The sequence below is a fragment of the Pan paniscus genome, chromosome X (genome assembly GCF_029289425.2).
Source record: "Pan paniscus chromosome X, NHGRI_mPanPan1-v2.0_pri, whole genome shotgun sequence".
Lineage (NCBI taxonomy): Eukaryota > Metazoa > Chordata > Mammalia > Primates > Hominidae > Pan > Pan paniscus.
In genome coordinates, this window is record NC_073272.2 from 153,626,614 (window position 1) to 153,651,331 (window position 24,718).

Genomic DNA, 24,718 nt, shown 5'->3' on the forward strand with positions numbered 1-24,718 from the left:
GTCTTTCCTGTGTCTTGTCTTTTGTCTTGTCTTGTCTTTCCTGTGTCTTGTCTTTTGTCTTGTCTTGTCTTGTCTCGAACTGCTGAGCTCAAGCCATCCTCCTGCCTCGGCCTCCCAAAGTGCTGGGAATACAGGCATAAGCCACAGTGCCTGGCCTAATTTTTTTTTTTTTTTAATAGACAAGAGGTCTTCATATGTTGCCCAAGCTGGTCTTGAACTCTTGGGCTCAAATGATCCTCCCACTTCCGCTTCCCAAAGAGCTGGGATGACAGGCCTGAGCCACCATCCCCTGCCTATTTTTAAAATGTTTGAGGAGTATCCATACTGTTTTCCATAGTGGCTATACTATATCCCACCAGTAGTGTGTGAATGTTCCCTTTTCTCCACATCCTCACCAAAGCTTGTTTTCTTTTGTTTGATAGTAGCCATTCTAATTGAAGTGAGGTGATATCCTCGATGTGGTTTTGATTTGCATTTCCCTGATTCCTGACGTTGAGCAATTTTTTCACATACCTGTTGGCGATTTGTACGTCTTCTTTGGAGAAATGTCTGTTTAGGTCTATTGCCCATTTTTAAATTAGGTTGTTATTCTGTTGTCTAAATTCCTTATATATTCTGGATATTAACCCCTTGTCAGACGTAGAGTTTGTGAATATTTTCTTTTTTAAAAAAAAAAAAAAAGATAAGAGTCTCCGTCTGTCGCCCAGGCTGGAGTATGGTGGCACGATCTCGGCTCGCTGCAACCTCCGCCTCCCAGGTTCAAGCGATTCTCCTGCCTCAGCCTCCCAAGTAGCTGAGATTACAGGCATCCACCACCATGTCCGGCTAATTTTTGTATTTTTAGTAAAGACGGGGTTTTGCCACGTTGGCCAGGCTGGTCTACAAACTCCTGACCTCGGGTGATCCACCCGCTTCGGCCTCCCAAAGTGCTGGGATTACAGGTGTGAGCTACCACACCTGGCCATGAGGGCCATTTTTACCATATTAATTCTTCTGAGCCCTGGCCACCTTCTCTTCCTTCCTCTTTTCACTACCATGCTACACATTCTCATTCTGTTTCCCATCTCTCCCTCCACATAAGCAAGGAGTTTCACCTGGTTGCCAGAGCGCAGGCAAGGACTGGGCACACAGTAGCTGCTCAATAAATGTGGCTCTTTGACTGATTAGTCTTAAAAAGCTTACAACAGGTAAAGCAGGAGCCCACATTTAGGAGAAGTTAATCATCAAAACCCACAGGGGAGTTCTACGAAATGAAGGGCAGGTCAGCCGGGGCAAGCCTGCCCACCAGGGAAGCCTGTGACATCTGCTCAGATACTTCATTCTGAAGACACTGAACATAGTCGCTCTGTAAAGTCAAGCAAGACTCTGCCCTGACCTGCATCACCCCTGCCCCCACACCTGCAGGAGCCAGAGCCCACCCTCCTGTGTAAACCTACCAGTCCCCCGGCCCTACGCCACGTGCTGAACGTACGTCTAGCCTGAAAGGGGACCTAGAGAGCGCCTCCTGGACTGGTCTATTTCTTACCCACTGGCTTTTGAGCAAGGAGTCAGAGGGGTGCTGGGGGCCACAGCTCTGAGTTTCTCCAGCCTCCCCATCCAGACTGGCTACCTTGACATTTAAAAACGCATTACTTTTAGTTAACTTCGATCAGGACTCACTTTTCTGAATGCAAGTGATCCTCCCTAACCCCAGGCCTGCCGCCTGATGGCTGGGACACACTCTACCTGAGAGCACTCCGAGGGAACCAGTCTCTGAGGGCCCCTCACACCCCCATGTGCAGCATGCACTGCAGAGCAAAGCCAAGGGTCCCTATTGACTTGTATCACCTTTTATTACACAAAATAGATTTCAGCCACGTTGCACATTCATTCTCCCTACAAATCTGGCTTTTAAGAAATCCGTAGGGATTCAGTCTCATCGATTTCATGACTTTCCTTTCATTGATGTCATGCCTGTATTGTAGTCAAAGTCCTCTCAAAGGACAAACGCAGATGTGGCTGCCTTGGGTCAGCTGCACACAGTACACTCCCGGCCTGCCCGCTGGAGGCGCGGCTCCCACCATCACCTGCACCGCGACTGCTAGGGACTGGCAAAGCGGCAGCATGCCATCGCCTTCTCCAGCCCTTCTCCAGCAGCACAACCAGTCCTCCCAGCTGGTCCTGTGGGGACCAGCCGTCATGGCGACGTGGTGACAATGTCCCCAGGCAGCCGACCATCCTGGGCTTCTCTTTGGGCAGGCCTGGGCCAGGACCTTAGGGGATCTCTGTGTCCATGGTATAAATCTGAATGAGATCAGACACAATATTATCAATGATTGGCTTGGTAAGGTCGTCATTAAACACCTAGAAAGAAGAAGGAAAACAGGTTCCAGTTAGACTCCCTCTATGTTAAACAAGGCACCTGTCACTAAGCAGAGAATCACATTTCATGGGCAGGGGAGGGGCACAGGGACTTGGCTATGCAGGAAGACAGTAGCTCTCCTGCAAAGCCAGTTTAATTCCAGCCCGTTGAGGCCAAACACTTTACAAGGCCGAGAACATTCCAGATGGAACAGGCCTTGGTGATCTTCTGACCCAGAGAGGAGGGGACCTGTCCAACGTCACACAGGGAATTGGTAACACAGCTGGGTCCAGAGCACAGGCTCCTGCCTCCTGCCCGGGACTCCCTCAGGTCCAGGGTCTCTGCGGACACTGGCAAGAGGAGAGGGTGGCAGTCCCTGTGCAGCCACAGGCAGGCTAAGTACCCGGACCCCACGCCTACCCTAACCCAGCCCCTGGGGAGCATGTGGACCCACTCCACAGTCCAGACCGCCACGTGCAGGAGCACTCTCAAGACGGCGAAGGACATCCTCGGGGCCCATGGCAGGAGGGTTGCAGCCCAGGGCCACGCCACAGGCTGGGGTCCACACCCTGTACCTTCCAAAGGCAGGTCTGGCCTCTGCCCGGCTCCTGGAGGATAACCTCTAGGCCCCTAGAAAATCCTGCCCCATGTGAGCGTCTTGGTTTACTGGACTGCCAGGCGGTCTGTGCTAACCACATCATTTATTGTGAGGGCCTTGGGCCACAGAGTCCCAGCCAGATCTCTGGTGGCTGCAGCCCAAGTGACCAGGGTTGGCCACGCAGGCGCTCCATGCCCACGCAGCCCACCACCTCCCACGGAAACCCTGGCCGCCATGACTGGGATGAGCTTCCTGGTTGTAACTCCGTGCTCGCTGTCCCACACTGTTGCCGAAAGAAACAGGTGCTGTCTGCACAACTCCCCTGGGCGAGGAGCCGCTGAAGCTCACGCCTGGTCTCTCCTGGAGCCCGCCCTGTGCGCCCTGAGCCTTCGCTCACGGTAACCTGTGTCCTTTCCTTGTAATAAACCGGAACTGGGAGTGTGACAGCTTTTCTGAGTTCCGAGCCCTCCCGGCACAGCACTGAGCCCCAGGGTGCTCTTCGGGATCCCCAATGATAAGGGAAATAGTAAGTAAAGCAGCAAGACCTTGGTCAGATGCTGCGTCTGTAGCCACCCTGTGCCAGAGCTTGCTGCCTGGGGAACCAATGTACCAATCAGATCAAGGCCTTGGGCCAAGTCAAGGCAAGAACTAGACCTACGTCCACCCCTGCTGAATGCTCCCAAAGAACCCTAGGTTCCTCTGTGGCCTACAACCTCAGGTAGGAGATGGTGACCTGGACGCCCTCCAAGTCCTGACTCAGGAAGCATAGCTGTCTTACCCTGGGCTCTGGGTGAAAAACAAATACTTCAGAAATGCACACTTGCTTGCTGGGGTCCATGACCTGTGTGCTCCTGGAGACCCCAAGCTCAGAAGCAATCATTAAAAAATATTCAGGGGCTGGGCATAGTGGCTCACGCTTGTAATCCCAGCACTTTGGGAGGCCGAGGCGGGTGGATCACTGGAGGTCATGAGTTCAAGATCAGCCTGGCCAACATGGTGAAACCCCGTCTCTACTAAAAATACAAAAATTAGCCAGGTGTGGTGGCAGGCACCTGTAATCCCAGTTACTTAGGAGACTGAGGCAGGACAATCACTTGAACCAAGGAGGTGGAGGCTGTAGTAAGCTGAGATTGCGCCACTGTACTCCAGCCTGGGCAACAGAGTGAGACTCTGTCTCTATTAAAAAAAAAAAAAAAAAAAAAAAGCAGGGCCAAAACGTGGAAGCAGCCTGCATCCATCGATGGATGAATATGTTAATATCATATGGTCCATGCAGGCCATGAAATATGATTCAGCCATCAAAAGAAAGGACATTCTGAGACGGGGGCTCCAACATTGTGCTCAGCAAAAGAAGCCAGTCACAGAAAGGCCCGCACTGTAGGATTCCACTCCTGTGAGGGGCCTCAAAGGAGAGCCGTGAACTCTGTAGAGGACAGTGGAAGGTTGGGTGCCAGGGGCTAGGGGGTGGGGAGTTGGGGTTGAACGGGGCCAGAGCTTCAGTTTGGGAAGATGAACAAGTTCTGCGGCTGGATGGTGGTGATGGCTGCACAGCACCGTGAATGTGCTTCTGTCCCTGGGCCGCACACTTAAAAATGGTGAACGTGGTACAATTTAGGTGATGTCTATGTCACCACAATTAAATGTAACAGTCCAGAACAGGTGGCAACCCTGGGGCACCTGACAGCAGAAGAGACACAGACCCAAGTCCTAGGAGGAGACACTGCTGGCCTCTGGGGACTCTGCCTTTTTGAGGGCAGTCCATCTGCTTATAAGACAAAAAGCAGCAGTGGCTGGAAAGAGGCAGGTTCTCCTTCTGCTCAGGAACAAGGGGATGGAGGGCACTCGGTGTGGCTCTGGACGTGGAAGTTTCAGCAGCATTGCGTGATGACCTGCATCATTTCTGACCCCGCTACTGTCCCTGCTCATCTGGCAAGTCAGAGTGCAGGCAGGCTTCTCCAGGGAAGCACATCAAGCTGCCATGCTGAGCCCGTGGCAGATAAGTGACAGGAGTCACCGTAAGAAGTGGCAGCCGAGAGCACACAAGGAAGAAAGGGTTTCAAAAGCCAGGCCGTGAGCTCTGCAGCACCCGGGTGGGTGAGGCCTCCCAGGATCTCACTCATCATGGGGGATCAGGCCCTCGCACCCCGCCAGCCCACAGGAGGCACCTGGATTCCGGAAGCTTCTGGTGCACAGCCCCGAGCTGGGAGGCAAAGGTCAGGTCAAGTTTAGCAGAGCCTTTAAGAAGAGCTGGCTGAACAGAAGTTCCACACCCCACAAAGGGTAACTTCTTCCCAGTCTGAACGATGACTGGGTGAGTCTGGGCCGCCAGCAAACAACTTGCTGGTAGAGCTGCTTCCTGGCTGTGCAGGGTTACCTGGGCTCCCACTCCTCTGGGAGGGGCTAAGCATGGGACGCAGGTGGTACTGGCACACCAGGTGAGGTTTACTAGCAAGCGCAGAAGACAGAGCAGAAAGGAAGACAGATGCAGCATAGGCAGGCAGCCCAGGGCCAGGGCCACACCCACCAGATGTCCCCAGAGGGTGTCTGCCCCCCTCAGAGTCCAACCCTGAGCACGAGGCAGCCACATTATGTGAAAGTCCCTGAGCAGCCCGAGCGTGGAGCAACACTGTCTACACAGATGGCCCTGCACCACCTGCACACTGCCTTGGGGACAGGGTGCTTCCAGCTTGAGACTGGGAACATGGGTGCATGGGTTCAAAGACACATGAGCACCCGCTTTGGTGCCAGGGAGGCGCGGGAGATTGGGGAAGAGATGCCCAGCCTCGGGCACTCACAGCTGACTGGGGATACGAGATTAGACAATAAACACGCAAAAATCAGCAAATGCTGTGGTCTTCCACAAGGCACACGGGCCAGGGAAGAGAGGCAGGGGTACCTCTATGCAGAACAGCACCAGCCACCTGGAAAGCTGTCCTATGCACAGGCCTACAGAGTTCCACCATCTACCCCTCCATGATCTACCTATTAATACCTATCAATCACCCGCCACCCTGCCCATCAGCTCTCTCACCTATCCATCCAGGTGTCTGTCAACTAGCCAGCTAGCTGTCACCTACCTAGCCATCCAGCCCTCTCCATAAAGCACCCCAGATGTTTCTGATGGGAAGCCAGGTTTAGTAACCTGTGACCACAGTCAAGTTCCCACTCAATTCAGTAAAAGCGGTTCTCCGCTGGGGCAACCCTCCTCCCGGGACACCGGCGACGTCGGTGGAGGCCAGCACTCCTGTTCGACATCCGGGACCCCTAAATGGCAACTGTGCCGAGGGGGAGAGCCTGTCCCAGGCCATCGCAACAGGGTACTTTCGAGCTTCCATGTTCCCCAGCAGCCCGTATCTTTCTTCATGGATAATTAATAGAATTTGGTGAGCACTGCAATACAGAGACTTCCAGAGGGAAAGGGGGCACGTCCAGTGTGCCAAGCAGCCACCTCACCTGCCACCACGGCTTCTCAGCCTCGACCTCGGCGGGCACCTCAACTCCATAGACCTGCAGGGCCAGGTAGAGCACCGCCACGGCAATGTGCTGGGCCTGGAAGCGGAGGCACAGCGCCCCGTGGTAGCTGTCCCGCAGCAGGGCCCAGGCGGTGACGGCAACAGGGGTCCGCTGCCAGCTGTGGCGGTTCAGCCAGTTCTGGAGGGAAACCAGGTAGTGGAGCAGGTACTGCAAAGACACGTGTGTCAGCCTTTAGGCCCACCAGCTGCTCTCCTCATGCTGACATAATCATATCAGCACCTGCTCCAACCCTCCAGCGGCTTCCATGTCCCTTAGGAAGAAGCCCCAAGGCCTTCTGCTGGCCCCATCTCCTGCCCCTCCCACCCTGCCTTCCAGCAAACCCCGTCCAGGGCCTTCGCACTTGCTGAGCCCTCTGCCTGAAACCAGCTCACCGTATGCACCTGCCCACTCTCACCCTCCAGACCCAGCTCTAGGGAAACCTACGAGGGCCACCCCCACCACAGTCCCTCTCCACCACAGGGCCCGCTCTGGCCACCATGAAATTCCTCGGGGCCTGGTGCTCCGGAAAGCACCCTCTTCATGGGCAGAACAGAAGGTGCTGCTCCCCATGCATCTGGCCTGCTGCCAAGGGCACATGCTGTCCTCGGCCACAACATCCAAATGACCTCCCAGCCCAGCTGCCAGCTCCTGCTCTCAGAACACTGACATTTTGCCAGAACCTCACACAATAAGACAGATGCTGCGAGCTCTCTGGACAGTCTGGAACACACATGCGTGTGATCCCAGCACACCATGCAGGAGGGATACATAGGTTACTTTCCACCCCAGCCCTGACTGGAAGGAGGGGAAGGGGCTGGCAGGCTCCCAGCCACACCAAGCTATCAGTTCCCCATCTGGGCACAGATCACACACCCCTTGAGGTCTGAGTGCTGCTCTTTCCTGAGCCCTGTCGCCTTGACAACTCCACCCTGCAGCCACCAGGGCATCTCCCACCTTCCCCCAGGATGCTCAGCAAGCATTCTGCCCACTAAGACACTACTGCGCAGAAATCCCAGACCAGGGCTTTCCAGGTACTGAGGTGGGAGTGTGGAAGGCTGGAGGCAAGATTATAAAGGCAACACGAAGGGCCCATGCGGGTGGAACCGTCTCTCACCTTGGCTGTGGTGGTAGGTCCGTGAACGGAGTCGTGATAAAATGGAACAGAAAAATATACACACAGGAATACAAGTGGAAGTGAGGATGCCAGTGGACTGTGTTGGTTTTGGCATCCTGGCTGTGTTCCCCCTGGGGGAGACTGGGCCAAGGGTACATGTCACAACTGCGTGGGAATCTACAATGATCTCAGTAAGAGTTCTGATGAAAAAGAATGAAACTCCTAGCCAGGAGCCCCAAACCGCAACTCCTCCATCTCTGTCTCCGGCCAGCCTTCTGAGCTGCCCATGCATGCAGCTGCGGTGCCCAGAGCATCGTGTGCCAGTCGCCTAAGCGTTCCACTTTTCCCTTTTACTGCTGTTTGAAATGGTTCTTCTGTTGAGACTCACACATTCCTAGAAGTTAAAGCATGCTGCTTGAGTCAAGCGATTTGGCTTTCCCCATGGCTTCCTAAGCACAGCTGAGCTGGAGGCGTGCTCCGAGGCATCACAGCATCCCCTGGGGACGGGGACTCTGGCCGGTCACGAAACCAGCCTGCTTCCCCGAGGCCCAGCGTGCACACCATCTATATGGACCACAGGAGCTGCCACAGCTTCAGCGGGCAGCACGGACCCCGCCCACAGGTGAGCAGGCAGAAAGGCAGAAGCTGAAATGAGAATTGGCTGAGAAAACCCACAGGAGTGGGACAGGAGAGGCCGGGCGGCCAACCCAGCCACAAACACAGAGCCGGGAGACCCAGTTCCCAGCCGCAGCCCTGCTCTCCTTCTGTGCTGTGCTCTCGAGTATGAGATGGGATGCACTTTTGGGATAAAGAACAGAGACCATGGCTTGAGCCTCTCCAAACAGGCACCAGTTCCCCAGTATGTACCTTGTGTGGATGCTGGAAGGAGACCTGGAAGCGCAGAACTCTCAGCATGAGAAGCTCACACTGCACGATGCTGTCCCGGAGCTCCCAGAAGCGGGAGTCCAATTCCAGGGGCTCACCGCTTGGGTTAAAGTACCTGCGCAGAGAAATGGCAATGCTTCAGCAGCCAGGGCAGTCTCCTGAGCACTGGATGGCTCAAATTGCTTAAGTCACACAATGTCCAGATGCAAACTACATCGTCCATCTGCAGATTCATGGAGGGTCATTTTATTTGGGTTTTTATACAAAAATTCTTCATCTCCACATCTAGTGTAGAGAATGAAAACAGTAACCAACAGAGGAAAGAAGCCAGCTCCTAGTTTTAGCCAGATGGGCTGTCCGCTATCATTCAGCAAAATGTCAAGTGCAAAGACTGGCTGTTGGCGATGGCTCCAGAGGAACCGGAAGCTTGAGCATGCCAAGTCGGTTGTGCTTCCTGTTATACTCAGCCCGGCATTAGGGAGTCTTCATCACCTGAGGTGGCAATGCCCAGGGCTCTCACTCTGGGCCCAAGGAACGTATTTTTTTAACTTATTTTTATTTTTTACTTTTTGAGACAGGGTCTTGCTCTGCCTTTCAGGCTGGAGTACAGTGGTGCAGCCACAGCTCACTGCAGCCTTGACCTCCTGGGCTCAAGCGATCCTCCCGCCTCAGCTACCCGAGCAGCTGGAACCACAGGCATGCGCCACCACGCCCGGCTAATTTTTGTATTTTTGGTAGAGACGAGGTTTCACCATGTTGACCAGGCTGGTCTTGAACTCCTGGGCTCAAGCGATCCACCCGCCTCGGCCTCCCAAAGTGCTGGGATCACAGGCGTGAGCCACCACGTCCAGCCATCCAAGGAACATATTTAAGCCTCTCATGGGAATGATATACTCCAAAAAGTGAACATTTCTCAGTTTTGTATTTCCCAGACCGTCTTTCCCTCGCCTTGGCAAAGACCCTGCATTCTGCCCCAGCAGGAACACACCTGCTTGCACCGGCTGTGCCACGCCCACGCCACACCCACAGCAGGGCGAGGCTCCTAAGCAACTGGGACCCACCACCTGGCTGGGTCTGCACCCTCCCGCTGCAGGCAAGCTCTTCTGCCTGCAGCCATCCCTGTCTAAGACTTCCACAGAATCTTCTTTGACATGCCTCTCCAAGCTCCCTCTGCTGAAGCCCCGCCTCTGCCCTCCATCCAGCTTTCGAGGCTCCCCATAATCTGGCCCAGCGTTTCTCTCACAGACCCCACCGGCCTCTGACATCAGGCTCCTTCTCACATTTGCTGCTACTGTTTCTGGCCCTGCCTGGTTCAAGGCCATCCAGGTACTTCCTTCCAAGCTCCATTGCTGGCACCTGGTGGGCAGGGCCCCATAGGAGCCTTCCCTGCCCGTCCCCCCTACCGGGCGGAGATCAGGAGCCCAGCCAAATGCCATTACCTGTTGGACACATTGATGATGTCACGAGTCCGCAGGTGCTGCTCTTCTACTTTGCCGGCCAAGTAAATTGAAGACATGGCAATCAGGTAAGGGTCATAGGCGTCCAGGTTGGTCTCGCAAAAGAACTTATGGTAAATGGTGCAAGCAGTGGCAATGGGAATGGACCGCATCCCTAGCTTGACACCTGCGGAGAGAAAGCAGGCAAGAGAGGACTTCAATCCAGCGCTGGCTCACTGCTCCAGTGAGGGGAGCCATTGGAATGGGCCCTAGCAGGTACAACCCTACTTGGACAAGGCTAAGAACTTCCAGCAGAGCCAGTGGCTCCTGCTGGGTCTCTTACTGGGCTCTCAGACTCTAGTGGGTGACCCAAGCCCCTGGGGATGGTGTTCAAATGCAGACTTCCCCTTCTGTAGGTCTGCGGCTCTGAGATTCTCCACTTCTGACAAGCCCCAGGTCATGCCCATGTCAGGGGTCTACAGACCACGCTCTGGGAAACAAGGGTTCCGAGGACCGCTCAGTTAGCAACTGGCATAGCAGCTTCTGCAAAACCCTGGAAAAGGACTATATGCTGTTGTGTGTCTGGGTTCACCTTAGCAAACAGCTAGCTAGAAGTCGCCCACCCCACAGCTACGACGACAGAAAAGAAACGGCCTCGTGGGTGCCACAAGTCCTGAAGTCACAGTGAAAGATTACACTGAGCACTGGTTTCCTAGTCCACAGGTTAGAAGAGGTGAGCAAAGCAAGCAGCGTGACTGCCAAGAGTAACCACTTGCATTGCAGAGAAAAGGCAATGTTTATGGCCACAGCCAGGCACCAGGGAAGGACACCAGCACATTGAAAAGTGGGCTGGGCATGCTGGTTTACGCCTGTAATCCCAGCACTTTGGGAGGCTGAGGCAGAAGGATTGCTTGAGCCCAGGAATTCGAGACCAGCCTAGGCAACAGAGTGAGACCCTGTCTCTACAAAAAAGAGAAAGAAAAAAATTTTTAAGGTGAACAAAACTCAAAACACCAGAGCAGGATTCAGTGGATTCTACTTAGGGGTTAAAGCCCATCCCCAGCCCATCCCTGAATGGCTCCTAAGAAAATCACTGCCCTGGTGCACAGAACCAAAACAAATTCACAACCACCAGGGTTCACAAGAGAAGGTTAAATGACATCCACTAGGCCAAAACAGGAAGGCGAAGAACAACCGACAATCAACCATGAAATGACAGTCAGCATCCTCTGCCTAAGAAGGTAGATCAGTTCCCTAGGGCTACTGCAACAAATCACCACAAATTCAGCCATTTAAACAACACACATTTATACTCCTCCGATCCTGGAAGTCAGAAGTCCAAAACTAGCCTAGAAAGCTAAGATCAACGTCTAAGCAGGGCTGGCTCCTTCTGGAGGCTCCATGGGAGAATGTTTCCTTGCCTTTTCCAGCTTCTAGAGGAGGGCTGCATTCCTTGGTTGCTGGCCCCTTCCTCCATCTTCAAAGCTTCTAACTCTGCTTCTGTCCTCACGTGGCCTTCTCTGACGGTGACTCCTCCTGCCTTTGCCTTATAAGGATGGGTGTGGTTACACCCAGATAATCTAGGATGATCTCCCATCTTAAGGTCTCTAATCACATCTTCAAAATCTCTTTTGCTATATAAGATGACATTCACAGGTTCCAGGGATTAGGATAGGGACATCTTTGGGAAATCAATATTTAGCCTCCTACAAAGGACAAAGGATTGTGTAATACATTTTATAAAGAAGTCCCTCAGAAGGTCTAAACTTGTTATATAGAGACAATTCCTACCTGGGACCCCTCATTCCAGGAGATGCCAGATAAGGTGCTGTTACTGACATGACCTTCCAAGCTTTGGTTTACAGAGCAAACCCCAATTTACACGGACCCTCGGAGCAGACGGTAGCAGATGAGGTGTCACTGCCATCCTTCCCTAATAATAACTTTGCAACTCTTCTTGCAAATTACAGTAAATTTACATATCACTGGGATGAACAGTCCTGCAGCAGTCCTCAGACTCTCCGCCCACCTTGGGTAGAAAGCACATCTGCCCAACCCTTCTCCCCCAAGCAGTAAAGGTAGGAAATAACTACCCGCCAACTAACAGTATCTCCTATCAAGATACTGTTGATGGGCCGGACGAGGTAGCTCACGCCTGTAATCCCAGCACTTTGGGAGGGCGAGGCAAGTGGATCACCTGAGGCCAGGAGTTCAAGACCAGCCTGGCCAACATGGTGAAACCCCGTCTCTACTAAAAATACAAACATTAGCCGGGTGCGGTGGCACACACCTGTAATTCCAGCTACTCGGAAGGGTGAGGAAGGATAATTGCTTTAGTCCGGGAGACGGAGGTTGCAGTGAGCCGAGATCACGCCACTGCACTCCAGCCTGGCCAACAGAGCGAGACTCCGTCTCGAAAAAAAAAAAAATACTGTTGATGGCTGGATGGAAACGATGTTTCTACAGAGATCTTAGCTTAATCACCTCGCCTGGGAAGCGCGGAGCCCAACACTACTGTGGATGTCCTGGCAGGGTTCGGAACAGGAGCTGCAAGCAGCCTAGGTCCCCGGAGTGACAGGAACCCCCGGACAGCGTTCTCCAAAAGGCTCCGCGCGACTAAGCGCCACAAAGTCTACCGGAGTGCAGGGCCGCGGGTGCCGGCAGAAGGCGTGGCGCACTGCGCAGAGCTGCGGGCGCCCGGGCCGGTCTCCGCCTCGCTGGAGGCCCAACCCGGCCACGTCCTCTCCTAGGGCCTGCACACCGGTCCACGCCATGGGGATACCTCGCGGCTCACTGCTCAGCACACCGGGCGCGGCGCAAAGGCGGAGGTCCTCAGCCCCGAGCAGGGCTTCCCGGCCTCTGCTACGGTGAGCACTCCAGAAGGCCGGCCTGGCCAGCCGGGCCCGCTCCGCGAAGCGGGCCGCGGCGCCGCCTGTCCTGGCCTCCCCCGGCCGCGGTTACCTGCCTCCATGATGAACCTCGCCACTCGGAAGTGCACCCTGGCTTCGGGCGCCGGCTGCCCCTCCGGGCCCCGCGCTGCAGGCCCCCCTCCGCCGCCCTCCGGGGCTTCCATGAGGCGCCGCGGCACCGGCGGAAGGAGAGGCGGCCCCCGCGCGCAGAAGCCGGCAGAACTGGGGGTACTCGCGGCGGGCGCTGCCGCCCCACCCGGCCGCGTCCGGCCCCGCCCCGCCCCGCCCCTCGACGCCCCGCCGCTCCTCCGCCCCGCCCCGCCCCGCAGGGCCCTCGCCCAAGGGTGAGCGCGCGCCTGCGCCACAGAGGCTGCCTGGCCGCGCGCGCAGGCGCAGGCGCAGGCGCAGGCGCAGAGGCCGACACCACCGGGCGGCTGGTGTGTGTCCACCGGCCCCTAGGCTCCTCGATCCCCGTCCCTGGGAGACGCAGGCTCCTGCCCGCGGAGCTGCTCCGAGACCCGCGGGAGGGCACCTCCGGTCACCCGAGCCGCAAATCCCCGCCGTCCGAAGAAGGTGTCGCCCCGGGCTGGCGGCCCAGCGTGGCTTAGGCCAGGTACAACCGGCAGCGCCCGCCAAGCCCTGGGCTAGGGACGCCTGCGGGAGTTCACGGGGAGGCGCCGGTGTCTGAGGTCTGAGAAGACAGCGGCCACCGGAAAAGGTGCTAATGTTTGCAGACCCCGATCCATCGACACCCCAAGGAAATGCTGTGCACAAAATTCCAAGAGGGCCTTTTCGAATAGACGCATGAACGGTGTTTGTGTCTGGATCGTCCAGCCTCCCGGGATCGATTGGGAATCTAGCTTCTGCTTGCCTTTCCAGTGCGACGCACAGTAGGAGCCTAATAAATGTTTGTTGAATGAATGCTGAATATCGAACTCAGGTATTTACCATCTCATTTTTCATTCGCGTCTTCCACAAGCAGGAAATGGTGCATCAGGCTTTAGGGACATAGAACCCCAAAGGTACTCCCAAGCTAGTGACAGTCACTGGAGTCATTCTGATACATTCAGATCATTGCTACAATTTCAGACAGCTGGCAATATGGAGAGGAAAAAGCTACTGCTCCCTAAACCCTTCTGCCCAGGCGCCTTGATCTCCTGATGGTGTGGAAGTCTCCACCTCTTACCCCCACCCCACACACCCAGTCCGGCCTCATTCTCCTTCCTCAGCACTTCCTGCCTCCACCAGGCTCCCCAAGTCCTCTCTCCATCCCAGCTGGGTTAGTTTCCTGGGGCTACTGTAACAAATGACCACAAATTGGGTTGCTAAAAACAGCAGAAGTATATCCTGTCTCATTTCTGGAGGCCAGACACCTGAAATGCAGGTGACACTAGGGCTTTGCTCCCTCAAAGGCTCTGGCAGAGGATCGGTTCTTCCTTGCTCTTCCAGCTTCTGCAGCCTGAGTTCTTCCTGGGCTTGTGGCCCCATCACTCCAATCTGTGCCTCCATCTCTACATGGCCTTCTCCCTGTCTTCTCTTCTGTCTCTTGTAAGCACACCTGTCGCTGGATTAGGGCCTACCTAGGTAATCCAGGAGGAGCTCATCTTGACATCCTTATTTTCATTACATCTTGCAAAGGCCCTTCTGCTAAATAAGGTCACAGTAACAGGGATTAGGACACGGACACACCTTTTGGGGGCTGGCATTCACCCCACAATAGCAGCCGCCAGAGCGAGCTTTCTAAAAGGCGAGGCTGAACAGGTCCTGCCCTGCCTAACACCCTCCGGAGTCCCTTCACCTTCAGGAGAAAATGTGAGGCCTTGACCTCACATGCTGGTCCTTGTGGAGTCACCCTATCAACTGACCAGCCTCGGATCTCACCACTTTGCCTCATGGCAGAGACCTTCGGCAGGTCCCCCAAAGGTTATGGTCTCCCGGCTGGACGTCTCTGCACGTATTCTGCCTGGTGAAGGAATTACCGCTCCACTTCCATCACCCAGCTTGCTCTTGTCTGTATGTGTGCGGGTGTGCACGTGTGTGTGCATATGTGTGCGTGTGTGGACTGACTCAGGGTCCCCAGCTCCCTGTGCTGCTGACACCTGCCACGCCTTGAGCACCGTGTCTGTCTGCAAGCTGTGAGCAGCCCCACCCTCTTCCCCAGCCCAAGGCTGAAACCTAGGCAATGCCCAGAGGGCCCACCTCCCCTCAGCCCCGTTGGTGGAGGCCAGGTCCTGTGTTCCCCCAGCCAGTGCCCTGGGCTGGACCAGCCACAGCTAGATCTGGAAGGCTCAAGCCCATGTTCCCTAAAGCAGCTATGGGCCTTGGGGGATCAGGCTGCTGCCTCTCAGCTTCCCCCACCACCACATCTGTGCACACTAACACACACCCCCATGCACACGCACAGACATGCATCACACATCCCCCCCCACATACACACATGCACACGTGCACATATGTGAACACCCCAAATCAAACAGTGCTTCCCTCTGGCCCCTGGTGGCCCGCCCATCCTCTAGGCACAACTCCTCATTCTCCTCTGGGCCTTCTGTGCTGAAAAGAGTCTGGGCTCAGTAAGTAAAAGGTGCCTGGGAATGTGAGCCGAGAGAATGACTCAATGAACACATGAATTTTAAAGCCCTGGGTCACCTCGGCGCAGTGGTTGATGAATGAATAATTCACTAGCCACCAACTGGAGCCAGCAAACCTTTAGGCAGCACCTCCTCTCCCACTGGCAAGCCTGTCCCCAGTGTCCCAAAGGTGGCATCCCCCGTCTCATCACCCCGGCTCAGATGGTGAGTTCCTTGAGGGCTGAAGCCTGGTTCTCAACCCCAGGCTCGGCCCTGAGGTTGACAGTCACCATCAGAAGCGCGATTCTGTAATATTTGCCAACGCTTCCTTAGCTAATCTTCACCATGTGCCCATACATTGATTAAATCACAGCCTACCCCTCACAATAGCGCTATTATGGAAAAGAGTGAGTGACTCATTTCAAGGAATTGGACTCGGGCTGAAGCTCAAAGGATGAGGCAGAGAAAGAGGGAAGAGGCATTTGGGGTCCGGAAGAGGCTGTGCACGGGCAGGGCCACTTGAAAGCCTGGGTGGTCTTCAAAAAGCACCCACCCTGCTCTGGTCTTCATCCTGGCAGCCTCATCAAAGTCCAGGCCTGCCACTTGGCCTTAGAAACTCCTCGCTGCCTGGGAACCTCCTGCCACAGTCACCTCTCCACTGTACCTTCCGAGCCAGCTCCCTCTCACCATCGGCAAGATCCACAGCCTGCATCTCTGTTCTCCCTCCCCGCTCCCCACTGCCTACCCACCCTTCATCTTTCTATTCAATTATTTATTTATTTATTTATTTATTGAGACAGATTCTCACTCTGCCGCCCAGGCTGGAGTGCAGTAGCATGATCTTGGCTCACTGTAACCTCCACCTCCCGGGTTCAAGTGATACTCCTGCCTCAGCCTCCTGAGTAGCTGGCATTACAGGCCAGGCGTGCGCCACCACACCCAGCTAATTTTTTGTATTTTTAGTAGAGACGGGGTTTCACCATGTTGGCCAGGCTGGTCTCGAACTCCTGACCTCAGGTGATTTGGCCACCTCGGCCTCCCAAAGTGCTGGAATTACAGGTGTGAGCCACAAAACCTGGTCAGATTGTAACTTTTTGGTGAATCTACTGCCTGGTATTATTTTCTTTTTCAGCGATTTGAGTAACCAGGAGCTCAGTAGAGTCATTGAGCAAGCTCTGAGCATGCACGGGATCTTGGGTGTGACCAAGTTGGACCTAAGGAGAAGTGGTGCCAGTTGGGCATGACGGCCGGAAAATCCACCCCAGCAATAGATGTGTGGGAGACTGAAACCAGATGAGTGGGTGCCAGGGCCAGGGAGGGAGCACAGGGAGTGACTGCTGATGGAGACAGGGGTGACAAAGATGTTCTGGAATTAGATAGTGGCAATGGTGGCACAACTCTGTGAATGCTTTAAGTGGGTGAATTTTATGGTATGTGAATGATATCTGAGTAAATCCATTATTTTTTAAAACTACCACATGCAGTCGTGCCACTGAGGACAAAATCTTCTTATGGGGAGAAGGGGTTTCACAAGGAAGAGCTGGGAGACTGGCCAGCAAAGAAAGTCGGAGGGCAGAGCAGCTGGAAGAAGCGGGCAATGTTACGGAGCCAGGAAGCTCTCAGAAGGGCCAAGTGAATGCAAGGAGCTGAGAAACCCAGGGCGTCAGCAGGACAGCCACAGCAAGGGTGGCCGGGCTGTCCTGGGCCTCCGATAGCCCAGGGACGACTCCTGATAGCAAGGAGGCGGTGCGGGAGGGGACCAGAGTGGGGTGTACCCTCAAAGTCCTGCAACGAGGTCAGCGAGGTCACCTCTGAAACAAGGCTCCGCTGCGATGGTTGGAGATGGGGGATCCTCATTGTGGGGGCGCACAGCAGCCAGAGTGGGAGCTGATGGAAACACCTTTGCCCGAAATCCGTCTCCTAGGCAGCCCCTGAGCCCCTCCTGTGATGAGCAGCTGGCTCCCCGTCTCGGGTGGGTGAAGGCTCCTGCAGCAGGAGGCACCTTGTGGAAGCTCCTGTCCTGCAACCCCATGGGGACTCCACTCACAGCCACTGGTCGCACTGTGACCCTCTCGCTGGAGCAAAGCAGGAAAGCCACTGGCAAATGATTTGCAGTTCCATTCTCATACACAGAGAACTCTAGAAGTTTCCACTTGCCCCAAAGAGCAACGTTATGCTTTTACTATCCTTCCTGCTAAGATGCTTCAGCTCTCCGGCTCCATGCCACAGTCTTATCTCCAGGGACCTTGATCTCGCCGTCCCTCGCATGTCACACAGGTCCACTCTATCCATGACAACATGCTGACAGGATCTGGGGATCAGGAGCAAGTGGCTAAGGAAGGGAGGGAGGGTAGAGGTCAAGGTATCAGGGAGAGAAGAAGGAGGCCCGTCTATAGCATGAGTTACTCAATTGCCATGCATTAATGGGGCCCTAAATGTGTTATTTTCCTATGGCGTATTTGTACAAAAGTATCAAAGTGAGGATGTATTTGTTTCCTTTCATGGTCCCCCCACCCTTTCCTGTGGCTGCCATAACAAAGTAACACAACAGAAATGCACTCTCTTGCAGCTCTGGAGGCCAGACGCCTAAGATCCAGGTGTCTGCAGGACCCTGTTCCCTCCTCTGCAGGCTCTGGGGGAGGCTCCTTCTTGCCTCTTCCAGTTCCCGGGGGATCTGGGTGTCCCCTGGCTTGTGGCGACACCACTGTGTTCTCTGTGAATCCACGTGGCCTTCTCCTCTGTGTTTGTGACTTCTTTCCTTCTTATAAGGACACCTGTCATTGGATTTAGGGCCCTAATCCAAGACGATCTCATCTCGAGATCCTTAACTTAATTACATCTGCACAGATGCTTTTTCCAAATAAGGTTCCATTCACTGAGTTCAGAGGGTTGGTTTGTTTGTTTGTTTGTTTGTTTTTGAGATGGAGTCTCGCTCTGTCACTGCATGGTGACCCCTCTGGTGCTGTCCTCAATCTGCTGAGACCAGTACTGTCCAGCTCCTCTCGTTTCTTCCAAGCCAGCTCGTCATATTGGGCCCGGATGTCTGCCATGATTTTGGCGAGGTCCTGAGATTTGGGGCCTCTACCTCCACGGTCAACTCAGAGCTGGCAATCTGGGCTTGTAGGCCTTTTACTTCGTCTTCGTGGTTCTTCTTCATGAAGAGCAGCTCCTCCTTGAGGGCCTCGATCTCTGTCTCCAGCTGCAGCCGAGTGACATTGGTGTCATCAATGACCTTGCAAAGTCCATGGATGTTGTTCTCCACAGACTGGCACATGGCCAGCTCTGTCTCATACTTGACTCTAAAGTCATCAGCAGCAAGACGGGCACTGTCGATCTGCAGAACGGTGCGGGCATTGTCCACAGTATTTGCAGAGATCTGAGCCCTCAGGTCCTCGATGGTCTTGAAGTAATGGCTCCAGTCTCTGACCTGGGATCCCTTCTTCTCCAGATGCTCCCGGATTTTGCTCTCCAGCTTCTGGTTCTCAGTCTCCAGGCTCCTCACTCTGCCCAGGTAGGAGGCCAGGCGGTCGTTCAGGCTTTGCATGGTCTCCTTCTTGTTCTGGATGCCTCCCATTCCTGCCAGACCCCCGGCCATCCCCGTGGCCAGGCCCCAGACCCCATGCCACCCTGGAAGCTGGTGGAGCAGGACACGGAGATCCAGGAACCAGAACCCCCAGCACCTGCATAGACGCTTGCCTCACTGCTGAACAGCCAGGGGCCGTAGCTGGGCGCCTGGACAGAGCCTAGGGACTGATAGTTGGTGGAAAAGGTGGAGCCAGTGGTGAAGCTCATGCTCTCCGGGGGGAGAGTGAGAGGACAGGACTCGGGCTTTGCCAACGAGCAAGATGACAATACTCTCTCAATTGATCTACAAGTTAAATGGAATCCTTATTAAAATCCCAGCTGGCTTAAATTAAGAAAGAAAGAAAGAAAAATAAAGAAGAAAGAAAGAAAGAGAGAGAGAGAGAGAGAGAAAGGAAAGAAAGAAAGAAAAGAAGGAAAGAAAGGAAAGAAAGAAAGGAAAGAAAGAAAGAAAGAAAAAAGAAAGAAAAGAAAAGAAAAAAGAAAAGAAAAGAAAAGAAAAGAAAGAAAGAAAAGAAAATCCTAGCTGGCTTTTGTGCAGACATTGACAAGCTGATCCTAAAATGCATATGAAAATGCAAGAAACTCAGAATAGCCAAAACAATCTTGAAAAAGAACAAAGTTATTTTTCCTAATTTTCCAAGACTCACATTTCCTAATTTCAAAGCTTACCACAAAGCTACAGGACTCAAGTCTGTGTGGTACTAGCACAAAGATACTTATACATCAATTGAACAGAATTAAGAATTCAGAAATAAACCCTTACATCTATGATCAATTGATTTTTGCCAAGAGTGCCAAGACCATTCAATGGCAGAAAGAATAGTCTGTTTAACAAACGGTGTTGGGACAATTAGATATCCACATGCAAAAGAATGAACTTGGACCCCTAGCTCAGACCATATACAAAAATTAACTCAAAATGGATCATAGATCTAAATGTAAGAGCTAAAACTATAAAACTCTTGGAAGAAAACACAGGAGTCAATCTTGATGACCTTGGCTTAGGCAATGGTTTCTTAGAAAGGATGTCCAAAGTGTCCAACAAGCAAAGAAAAAACTAAATTGGAAAATGAAAAACTGTTGTGCTTCAAAGGGCACCATCGAGAAAGTGACAAGGTGACCCCCAAAGTAACAGAGCCTGTTTGCAAATTACGCAGTAGCTGATAATTGACTTGTATCTAGATCATATAAAGAACCAATGCAACTCAATAACAAAAAGAAATAGCCCGATTAAAATTAGGTAAAGGGATTTTGTTCACCAGTAAAGGGATTTTGTTCACTGCTGCTCTGTTCATGTTGCTACTGCAGTTCTGAGGCAGCAGGAAGAGATGCGGCCCCTGGATGTCGTCGAGCTGTCAGAACCGGAGGAAGTGGAGGTGCTGGAGCTGGAGGAGGGTTTTGAGCAGTTTCTGCTCCCGGTCATCCATGAGATGCGAGAGGACATCGCGTCGCTGACAAGCACTGGCGGGCGTACCTGTGGAAGCGGGGCACGCGGTGGGAGATGGACAATATGCTCTTCCAGATCAAAACCCAGGTGGAGGCTTCGGAGGAGCATCCTCAACCGCCTCCACAACCCGGGCGACGCAGTGGAGGGCAGGGTGACCAAGAGGTGCCAGAAGGCCGAGGAGAAGGCCAAGGAAATGGTGAAGATGGCAGAGATGCTGGTGGAGCTGGCCCAGAGGATAGAGACGAACGAGTCGAGAGCACGGTCGGTGGTTTACAGCCAATGGATTCTGGTAAACTGGTGGAGATTGGCTGACACCCAGAAGAAGCTGAAACCAGAGAGCCTTTGGTTTTCTCTATTTTACTCTGTCCACGTTGTGTCCTCACTCACACTCAGTTCTCTGCTATGGTCTGTGGTTGATGAACTCAATATGAGTTTTGATTGTTTGTGTTTTTGTCTGGGGAAGTAAGTTTATTTGGAAAATGCTCTCTCATACAGGAATGAGGGCCTAGACCACGCTCTTGCAGCAGTCACATTTGTTCCTGGGCTTTGGTTGTCATTTCTAAATGTTTGAGGTGCTTTGCTCTTTCTTGTGTGATCTGATAGCTCCCTGGAACTTTGGAGCTGTGTGTGACACATGAGCCTCATTGTTGGAGTTCTCCAGCTCTGGAGGGGCTGAAGGAGCCGCAATGATTCTAGAAGATGACTCCATACAGCAACTACTGAAGAAAGGACCAGACTTCAGCTGGGAATGTGGATGGGCCGACCTGGCTGGGACCCATGAATCTGGAGACGAGCTGGAGAATGGAGAGTATTATCTGTATTTGAGGACTTTAATTTCTGTGTAAGACCAAAGGAGGAGAGACACATTTTGTTCAAAATTTAAATTTTATGTGGTACACTATCTGATATAACCTGTCTAGTGAGTTTGTTTGGACAACCTAATTCAGCTTTATCTGACATGGAACCTGAACTAGAGGATGAGATCTTGATATTCTGTACAAGTTGATGTAATACCCTGATGCATTTCGGGGACTCGGCATAAAATGAAAGAGATTTGCAAAGACTCTTGAGGGGCTGGGGGATGAGAGTGTGGAACTGTACATTGGACCCTAAACTGGAGTGTAAGAGGCATCTTCAATGTTCATACATTGTCCAGCTATAAGTTCATTTAAGTAGCAGACCTGATAAATATTTGAGGTCAAAACCCTACCATGTTTTTTTTAAAACTTACCATGTTAATCAAAGTATTCATTTGCTTGAAAAGAAAAAAAAGTTGGGTAAAGAATCTAAATGGACATTTCTCAAAAGACTATATACAATGTGCCATGAGGACATGAAAAAATGGTCAACATCACTAGTCATTAGTGATGCAGATCACTAGAAAATGCAAATCAAAACTAGAATGAGGCTGGGCACAGTGGCTCATGCCTGTAATCCAAGCACTTTGGGAGGCTGAGGCAGGTGGATCACCTTAGGTCAGGAGTTCGACAGCAGCCTGGCCAACATGGTGAAACCCCGTGTCTCCCAAAAATACAAAAATTAGCCGGACGTGGTGGTGGGTGCCTGTAATCCTAGCTATTCAGGAGGCTGAAGCAGGAGAATCACTTGAACCCGGGAGGCAGAGGTTGCAGTGAGCTGAGATTGTGCCACTGCACTCCAGCTTGGGCGACAGAGTGAGGCTCTGTCTCAAAAAAGAAAAAAAAAAACTTGAATAAGATAAAATTCACACGTGTTAGGATGACTATAATAAAATTAAAATGGAAAATAACAAGTGTCTGTTTGGAGAGGATGTGGAGAAATCAGAACCCTCATACATTGCTAGTAAGATGTTCAATGGTTATAGCCATTTGGGAAAACAGTCTGGCAGTTCCTCCAAAGGTTAAACATAGAGTAACCATGTGACCTAGCAATTTCACTCCTAGCTATACAGCCAAGAGAATTGAAAGCATATGCCCACACCAGATCATGTGCACGAATGTTCATAGCAGATTTATTCATAATAGCCAAAAAGCAGAAACAACTCAAATGTCCATCAATAGATGAATAAACAAAATGTGGCATATCCAGGCAACGGAACATTATTCAGCCCCCAAAAGCAATGAAACACTGGTCCATGCTGCAGTGTTGGTGAACCTTGGAAACATTATGCCAAGCCAAAGAAGCCAGATACAAAAGGCCACAAAATTATATGAGTCCATTTCTATGACAGATTGGAACAGGCAAATCCATAGAAAGGAAGACGAATGGTTGCCAGGACTTAGTGGGAGAGGAGAATGAGGAGTTAGTGCTTAGTTGATACAGGGTTCCTGGTGGGGGTGATGAAAACGTTCTGGAATGAGATCGTGGTGATGGTGACATAACTCTATGAATATTTTTTAAAGTATTGCATTGTACACTTTAAAATTTTTTTTGTAAACGCAGTTTGCCAGGTCTCGAACTCCTGGACTCAAGTGACCCACCCATCATGGCCTCTCAAAGTGCTGGGATTACCGGCATGAGGTACCATGCCTGGCATGTATACTTTAAATGGGGAAACTGGGTGAAGGGTACATGGGACCTCCCTGCACTGTCTTTAGAACTTCCTGTGAATCTATCACAACTCAAAATAAAGACAAACCAACAAAAGAAGGTGTCAGGTGGACTGGGCTCATTCAGGTGTTGGCAGAATTCAGTTCCTTGGAGCTATAGGCCCTAGTTTCACCTTCCTGCCATCAATGATGCCAAGAGCTCTTCCCATCATCTCTGCATCTTTCTGACTTCGGCTTCTGGCCTTGGCCAGTGAAGCTCTGCTTGTATGAGCTCCTCTCCCTATGTTAAGGTCAACTGATGAGTAGCCCAAATCACATCGGCAAAGTCCCTTTGGCCATGTAATGTAACATACTCACGGGCGTGACACGGGGATGAAGGTCATGGGGGCCAAAATTCTGCCTACCAGAAGTGGATTATTTCAAAGCTATTTGGGATGGAGAATCCCCAGGATCAGTGAGGAGGTGGATGTTGGGGAGGAGGAAGAGGAGATATCAAGGAGCTCTCCCAAGTCTGGGCCAACCAGGTGGGTGAAGGTGCCAGTCTCCGAGATGAGGAACGGGTGTGGGAAGCAGATGCGCTCCATTGTGACATGTGGAGTTTGAGGGGCCTATGTCTTCCTGGGGGTTGTCCCCTAAGGGAAAGGTCTGGACAGGCATAAGAGGGACTGAGGTCACCGAGGACGAGGGTGGCGGGTGAAAAGGAGCTGCCGGGGCAGCGGGCCGCCGCGAGCCCCTCCTGGGATCTTCCGCCCCAAGCCCAGCCTGCGATTCCCTCCCTGGACCCCTTCTCCTTCCTCTCCGAAGCCCTCCCTGGAAGGAGCACCGCATGCTGACCGCAGCTGCCGCTAGGGGGCAGAGCCGTCTACACCAAAAGCCACACCGCTCCAGCGTGCGCGTGCGGGGAGGTGCGCGAGCGCGTGTGCACGCACGGCGGGGGCTCGCTTGACGCTGAGTCCGGCGAACTAGGCTCGCCACCCCCACCCCATCCCCCTGCTGCTGGGAGCCCCAGGCAGTCCCCGGCCAAGGCGCTCCAAAAGGTCCCCTCTGTTGAGGACTGGGAAGCAGACCCCGCCCCAGTGCCCCCCAAAGCGCCAGCCCTCCCCTGGTGTGGCTGGAGAGGGGTCTGATCCGGCGGGGCTGAGCTCGGAGCTGGGTCTCCTCCGGGCCTGGGGTTGCGGCGGGGGACGGTCACTCCCCCTCCCTGCCTCAGCCCCGCACCCTCCACGCCGTGTCTCTGGCATCGAAATTCACAGCAAAATACACAACTAGTGAAGAACTGGGCTCGGGTCCCAGAAATAGGCTGCCCTTTCCAGAGGGTGACGGGAATATCCTCCCTGCTTCCCGTTGCCATGGTTTCCGCTCAGCCACCAGGCAGCCTGTTGCGCGGCAGCCATTTGCCGCGACGGGATGCTGCTGCCGCTGGTGTGCAGCAGGCCGCCACGCGAGGAAGGGGACAGACTGCCCTGCAGACCCGCCCACCACGGAGAAAAGGCCACGGATCTAAAGACACCGGAGGGCGGCTACGCGGGCCAGATGGACAAATGCTAGAGTCAGCACCTGTCTGGGGGGGCGCCCTTGGCCTGGGCGCTGGACCTAGGCCATCAGGACTGGAGAGCCTTCTTCTCTTCTGGCCAGAGAAAGAGCAAAGGGTGGCTTCCTGGCAGGTCCGGAGCTGGCACAGCACAACAGAGCCTAGAAAATCACTAGCAGGGCTGAGCTCGGGGTTCCACCGCTGCAGCCTTCCTGTTGGACCCAGTCTGCTCAAGGACTCCCTCACAGCCCAGTGCTTTCTGTT

General features: G+C 53.3%; 2 protein-coding genes and 1 pseudogene across 7 annotated transcripts; 1 reads left to right on the forward strand and 2 right to left on the reverse strand.

The window, feature by feature from the left end:
* Positions 1-1,813: 1,813 nt before the first annotated feature.
* CCNQ (cyclin Q) lies at positions 1,814-13,066 on the reverse strand. Of its 6 annotated transcripts, none has more exons than XM_034949779.3 (5): positions 12,849-13,066; positions 9,891-10,074; positions 8,434-8,566; positions 6,393-6,590; positions 1,814-2,343 (listed from the first exon to the last, which is right to left on the reverse strand). In XM_034949779.3, exons 1-5 carry the CDS (start codon positions 12,958-12,960, stop codon positions 2,254-2,256), a joined length of 717 nt encoding a protein of 238 aa, XP_034805670.1. In that variant the 5' UTR covers positions 12,961-13,066; the 3' UTR covers positions 1,814-2,253. The 6 variants fall into 6 exon arrangements, with proteins under 6 accessions (XP_034805670.1, XP_063457874.1, XP_034805669.1 ...); XM_063601804.1 differs by having other exon boundaries at positions 1,814-2,283; positions 12,849-13,064; XM_034949778.3 differs by having other exon boundaries at positions 6,393-6,620; positions 12,849-13,061.
* An 869-nt stretch (positions 13,067-13,935) lies between these two features.
* LOC117977662 (keratin, type I cytoskeletal 18-like) lies at positions 13,936-18,966 on the reverse strand. The gene has a single exon (XM_034950083.3). The coding sequence runs from the start codon at positions 18,956-18,958 to the stop codon at positions 18,332-18,334; it is 627 nt and encodes a 208-aa protein (XP_034805974.1). The 5' UTR covers positions 18,959-18,966; the 3' UTR covers positions 13,936-18,331.
* Positions 18,967-20,267: 1,301 nt separating this feature from the next.
* LOC117977663 (MORF4 family-associated protein 1-like) lies at positions 20,268-23,010 on the forward strand (annotated as a pseudogene).
* Positions 23,011-24,718: the final 1,708 nt, after the last annotated feature.